The sequence below is a fragment of the Vanacampus margaritifer genome, chromosome 13 (genome assembly GCF_051991255.1).
Source record: "Vanacampus margaritifer isolate UIUO_Vmar chromosome 13, RoL_Vmar_1.0, whole genome shotgun sequence".
In the NCBI taxonomy this organism is placed as follows: Eukaryota; Metazoa; Chordata; class Actinopteri; order Syngnathiformes; family Syngnathidae; genus Vanacampus; species Vanacampus margaritifer.
Window position 1 is genome coordinate 12,993,871 of NC_135444.1, and position 6,491 is coordinate 13,000,361.

The 6,491-nt window shown below is 39.2% G+C and overlaps 1 protein-coding gene across 1 annotated transcript; it reads left to right on the forward strand.

Annotated features, from left to right (window-relative positions):
- Window positions 1-1,393: 1,393 nt before the first annotated feature.
- Window positions 1,394-5,847, forward strand: LOC144062740 (calreticulin-like). Its single transcript, XM_077584412.1, has 9 exons — window positions 1,394-1,637; window positions 2,278-2,379; window positions 2,596-2,799; window positions 2,874-2,968; window positions 3,069-3,278; window positions 3,348-3,461; window positions 3,753-3,896; window positions 4,601-4,693; window positions 4,770-5,847. Exons 1-9 carry the CDS (start codon window positions 1,544-1,546, stop codon window positions 5,001-5,003), a joined length of 1,290 nt encoding a protein of 429 aa, XP_077440538.1. The 5' UTR covers window positions 1,394-1,543; the 3' UTR covers window positions 5,004-5,847.
- The last annotated feature ends 644 nt before the right edge of the window (window positions 5,848-6,491 follow it).

A 6,491-nucleotide genomic window follows, 5' to 3' on the forward strand; every position in this document is an offset into this window, starting at 1 on the left:
TAATGTATGTTCTATGAATAATGTTATATTGGATAAGTTGTAAATTTGTGTGTTTTGTCATTTTAAATGCGTTTTCACTAACTTGAATCCAAAAGTCAGATTCCGGTGCTATAGACAAGTCTGTCTCCCATTTCGAGATGGGTAAAGACATTTTATCAGTATATGAAAGTAGCTTATACATTTTTGAAAGTTTTTTTTGTTGTTGTCGGAGAAAGCTTGTTAATATCTTTAGCTAAAACAGGCGGTTGGAGCGTACCCCGAAGTGTTGGAATTTTTTTCTTTATCATATTTTTAACTTGTAGATAATGTAAGTACGTTTTTTATATTGTATTTTTGGAGCAAGGATGTATATGATATAAACATATTATCTGAGAAGAGATGGTGGAGATGTGTAATTCCTTTCTGCTCCCACACACCTAAATAAAGCGGTTGGTTGTTAAGTTGAAAGTCGGGGTTATGCCATAGGGGAGAAAGCCCGCAGGGCTCCACTTGGGCTTTTGTCAATTCTAGTGCCTTCCACCAGGCAGTCAGGGTGGCGGAAATCATTGGGTTTTTAAAACAATTATATCACTTAATCGATGTTGTAATAAAGAGTAAATCTCGAAGTCTGAGGTTACTGGTACAGTACTGTACATTCAACTTGATTTGACTACTTATTTAACATTCAAGTTGCGGTTATTGAAGCAGATCAAGGGCCGTGCAGTGTTAAACGGCCTTTGTTGTTGAAGACCCGTAAATGTAAAAAGAACTGAATTGTTAGAAGGAAACATGAGGGACATGGTGTTGAAAAGCAATTTGTGTACTGTAACATTGTGTCAAATTTTGTTTTGATTATTTAAAAGTATGTTTTAATCACTGTAAGTTAAGAGAACTGCTACCATGTCATTGTTTTTATAGTTTTTTAAGTGGTGAATGTTTATTTATTGTCACGTGATTTTGCTTTTGGAAGTTTGAAATTTCACATCTAAGTGAATATGAAAAAAAACACCTCACATTATTTCTGTTATATGCCAAAACCAAACGAATAAAAAAGAATTGTGAACTGTAGCTTCATTGTGTACCTTATTTATTCACATTCCAAATATCTGACTTGAAACACTTTGATATACGATTTAGTCGTTGCATAATTCAATCACCTTCCAAATAACTGTAGAGACTAGCAACACTTTGAAAGATATGCAGTAACTAAGATTTCGTCTTTCTTGATTGTGACTTCATGATGTGCAAAAAATGCATCACTATTCCTTTGGGTGTGTATCAAGCGAACGCGTGGTCTTCGTCCATTGGCTAAACTCCAGCTCGTCAACGCAGTCGCTCCTTTGATTGGCCGAGAGGAGTCGAACTTCCTGGCCGAGCTCCGGCGCCGACAGCCAATCAGATTAAGACATCTGTTCCCAGCCGAGAGGCGAAGGCTGCATGATTTCAGTGAAACGGCACTAACGGACGTTTGGTGGCCACTGAACGCCATCGAGCAATAGCAGAAATTTAATATTAATAATTGTGTTAATTTTAGAGATAGTTTGACGGGGTGTTTCTCCTCACAATGACCGCCTTGTCGCTGCTGTTTTTGGCCGTGTCGGCCGCCTGTGTCCTGGCCGAGTCCACTGTCTATTTCCGAGAGCAATTCGAAGACGGTGGTAAGCTTATTTTCCGATAAATCCAACTACATTGGTGTATTATTGTTTATTGTGTATTATAATTATGTGTTATTAGTCTCAATTGAGTTAAATCTGACTGTATCGTGTTGATAGGGTTATATCGGTACATGTACATATGGGAACTCCACCAGCCTCTAATGTAATGTAATGTAATGTAATGTAATTTGCAAATTATGATTTTTGCCTCAAGTTATACATGAATTACTTAATTTTGCGAGCATCTAGTGTGCATCATCACTAAATTTGACACCCCCCTCCCCCACGTATGGTCAAACCACAGTGCGGCTCCCCCTCCCCCCTCCTTCTGTACGTCCCTTCCCTGGTCATTGACTGTACCCCCCCCCCCCCCCCGACTAAATAATAATAATAATAATAATAATAATAAAAAAATGCATAGCTATCAAAGTACCAGCATCATGACCAAAATGTCAATACATTACGTTGTATTTAGTATTCAGAATATTAGGATTATTGTAAACCTGTACAGTTAAAACAATGAAATTGCCATTTATTTATTTATTTTATTCATTAATTCATTTTAAGCAATGATTTTATTAAAATGGACTGCACTTAAAATGGCATTATATTATACCTGAATGTTAACTTTTTGCGTGTGTAGATGCCTGGAAGAGTCGCTGGGAAGAATCCAAGCACAAGACGGACTACGGCAATTTTGTCTTGACCGCTGGCAAGTTCTATGGTGATGCAGAAAAGGACAAAGGTGAGTGGATTGGGTGATGAATGGCTTTTATCCATGAAGAACTAAGTGAAGGGGGAAAATAAATTTTAAATATTTAAAGAGTGTAATGTCCAGCCTTTTATCATTCCCCCAATAGCATAATTGCTTTAGTCATTTTTACTTGTTGTCACAATATAAATAAAAAATGCCAATGTGCTTCCTAAAAGTAATCTCTTGTTGGCAATCCAATTCAAACAGGTTTGCAGACGAGTCAGGACGCCCGCTTCTACGCGATGTCGTCACGCTTCGCGGACTTCGGCAACAAGGACCAGCCCCTGGTCATCCAGTTCACCGTCAAGCACGAACAGAGCATCGACTGCGGCGGCGGCTACGTCAAAGTCTTCCCCTCAGACCTCAAGCAGGAGAGCATGCACGGGGACTCGGTCTACAACATCATGTTTGGTACGGTGGACTCGTCAGGATGTTCCGGGTGCCTCGCCGATGTCCGTGTTGAATTTCAGACCTCTTGTGTGCAGGTCCTGATATTTGCGGGCCCGGCACAAAGAAAGTTCACGTGATCTTCAACTACAAAGGCAAAAACCACTTGGTTAACAAAGACATCAGATGCAAGGTGAGTCATCCAGGGTTTGTAACACGTTTCAATTGTAAAGCTATTCCTATTGTTTGCAGGGCATTCATTTGACTAACATTAATGTTTTCCTGCCCCTCAGGATGACGAATTCACTCACTTGTACACGTTGATCGTCAACCCCGACAACACGTACGAGGTGAAGATCGACAACAAGAAGGTGGAATCTGGCAGCCTGGAGGACGACTGGGACTTTTTGCCCCCAAAGAAGGTTAAAGACCCCGAAGCCAAGAAACCAGAGGACTGGGACGACCGGGAGAAGATTCCCGACCCAGACGCTACCAAACCAGAGGCGAGTGCTGGCCCGCCACTTGGATGAGCACCAGGCTGAATTTGGCTAACGCCGGGGTCTGTTTGACAGGACTGGGACAAGGCGGAGAACATTCCTGACCCTGATGCCAAGAAGCCAGAGGATTGGGACGATGAGATGGATGGAGAGTGGGAGCCTCCCATGATTGCTAACCCTGAATACAAGGTACAAGAATGACAGGAGTAATTAGGGCTTGAATGATGAATCGAATCGCTACACTCACTCGCTGACTCCCACGTCACTCACCAGTCCAGGCCCCGCCTTTTTAAATCCACACACTAAAAATAAAAAATATTACAGTAAGGCGTGTGAGAATGCCAAGTGGACAAAAATAATATATGCACAGGATAAACAGTAGAATAATCTGTTTTAAAAATACTCTGTCGTCGCTGCAGTCCTGCGGGTGTCAAATGGACCATGAGAAGAGGAGAAATATTTGTGTGCTGTGTTCAACAGGGTGAATGGAAGCCCAAAGAGGTCAGCAACCCCGCCTACAAGGGGAAGTGGATCCATCCCGAGGTTGACAACCCGGAGTACACCGCCGATTCTGAGATCTACAAATATGACAGCATTGGCGTGATTGGACTGGACTTGTGGCAGGTAACGCGAGATGCATAATTATTATTTTTTTATTTAGGTTGTGGCAAACAAGTATGGAAGAGTATCCGCATCAGGCATTATCACCCGACTCATTTTTGAATGCTTTCAGAAAATAAAAAAGTTTCTAGTTCGCTCGATTAAATGTTTGCAGATTACCAAGACCTGAAAGACTGAGAATCGACTGTGATCAAGAAAAGACAAACATTTTAGCAAGCACAGCAGTAGTTTTTTTTATATTTTGATCAAGCTAAAATATTGAATGTAAAATAAACGTTTTATTGTTTATTAATTAAAAAATTTTTTGATGCACTTTTTTTTAAATTTTACATCCAGTCACCTCAAAACTAATTGTAAAAAGTTAGTAACGTAAAATGCAACCCCTGGCGTCTTATAAAATATTTTTTGTGTATAATAATAATAATACAAAAATGAACTCATGCCAAATGAAAAGCATGCGCCAATCTTTTTCTAAAAATAATTTTAAAATTATAAGTTACCGTAACCACATCTAATATGAATTTAGATAATAAACAACAATAAATTCTTAATTTGTAAAGATTTTTTGTCACGCAAGTATAAGAGAAAACAACTCTCTACAAAAATGTTACAATAAAAGACAGTTCTAATCTTGATTACATTTTTAAGTGATGATGCTAACTGCTTTGAATAATATTTATCCTTATCATTGCTTTTTTTGTGTGCAGGTCAAGTCGGGCACCATCTTTGACAACTTCCTAATCACAAATGACCCAAAACTGGCTGAGGAAGTCGGTGACGACACATGGGGCAAAACCAAAGTATGTAAACAAAATCTTTGCCCTTTTTATAGTTTTTCCACCCTAAATATTCTTCATTTTAAAATTCCCAACCTAGGATGCCGAGAAGAAGATGAAGGAAAGTCAAGATGAGGAGGAGCGAAAGATTCGCGAGGAAGAGGACAAGCAGAGGAGAGACGAGGCAAAGGACGACGATGAAGAGGAGGAGGGGGAGGAGGAGGAAGAAAAGGACGATGAAGAGGAGGAGGAAGATGGCGAGGAGGAGAACGAAGAAGAAGAGGAGGAGGAAGAGGAGGATGACACCGAGTCCCCCACGAAGGATGAATTATAAACGGCTGAAAGGCAAGAAGCAGTTTAAAAAGCAGACTGTCAAACCACAGAAGACAACTCGCCCAGTGGGAGGAGTTTTGTTTGTTTACAAAGACAGAGAGGGTTAAAAATATCATTATTAAAATACTATACCATAACAACATGACAATAATAGATAACTGTGATAATAGAAATACGACTAGAAATGAAAACGTCGCAGTGAATGTCCGACTCGAAAACCACATTTTTATTTTATTTTTTATTTGTAGTTTATACGATACAGACATGCGTAAGGAAAAAAAAAAGTGATTTGATTTGCCAAAATCTGGGTAGTTAAGAAATTGTTGACACATGACAAATCTACAATAGCTTTTGTAAAAATGTTTGTGTTACCTCATGTGTTTTGTTTGTCTCGTGATGCTGTCTTTATTTTAAATTAATTTTTGTCAATCCCAAACTTCACGCACCTGCTCAAAGGATCATCGCATCAAGCAAAAGATGTGACCTCAAAAGTTTGAATTGTTGTTCCGGATGGGATGTTAAATGTGAGGAAATCCCTTGCGTACGTACGTTTGCACTGTACAGTTATTTCCACATTTGTGCACATATGTCAGTAGTTTCTGAATAGTTGTCTGAAGCACTCCGGCAGCAGGGAAGCTTCTGTTCATTTTGTTTGCTCGTCATTTGGTGTGTATGCAGTCAACTGTCCTCATCCCGGATGCCCACAGAGGCTAAGCGCTGATCCTTTTTTGTAAAAGACAACATTTTTTACTAATACTGCTGGTAATTTAAATAAGGCGATTTGTCGTTTGAGTGAAGAAGATAAAAGGTGTTGTGTCCAATAAAAAACAACCACAAAAAAATGACTCCCAAGTCTCTTATTTTATATTAAAACTCATTTACAACCTAGCAAGTTTTGTGAAAATCAGAGAAAAAAAAACGTACTTGCTGTTGATGTACAGTGCAGTTCATTGCCACTCCAGGTTAATTAAGGTGTTTTTTGTGAATTAAATATTGCAGAAATGGCCAAGCTCTTCCCACAGCCATCTTAAACCTATACCGCATCGAAAACCTGTGGACTGAGCTAGAGTGCAGAGGAGAACCCCGGGTCACTGGATGAGAGAGATTGTGCAAAAAGAAACGGTCAAAGATCCCACTTGAAGATCAGATGCTGTTTTGCTGGCAAAGGAAGTTGTGCAACGTTATATTTCAACATCAAGGGTGCTAATAATTGATTAATTGAAAAAAAGAGTGATTTCCCTCTAAAAAGAAATGCACTTGAATTAAAGTTTGCATAAAAAAAAAAAACGTTGGTCCTGTATTATATAGGGAAAATATCAAAGCTAACGGAAATATCGCAACCAGGGATGCCCCCAAAAAATTCTACAATTATATAATATATAATTTACGGAAGCATATTGCATTCACTTGGGAAAAAAAAAAGTCCTGTTTTTCTGACTAATTTTTTGGGGGGAGCGTTGTTTTTTTGAATAATTTTCCCCCCCTGTTT

What these genes read in the sequence shown, in the direction of transcription:
- LOC144062740 (XM_077584412.1), top strand. Translation starts at nt 1,544, where the DNA reads ATGACCGCCTTGTCGCTGCTGTTTTTGGCCGTGTCGGCCGCCTGTGTC. An exon ending in AGAGCAATTCGAAGACGGTG is followed by an intron (nt 1,638 to 2,277) that starts GTAAGCTTATTT and finishes TTGCGTGTGTAG; the next exon opens with ATGCCTGGAAGAGTCGCTGG. An exon ending in CAGACGCTACCAAACCAGAG is followed by an intron (nt 3,279 to 3,347) that starts GCGAGTGCTGGC and finishes TCTGTTTGACAG; the next exon opens with GACTGGGACAAGGCGGAGAA.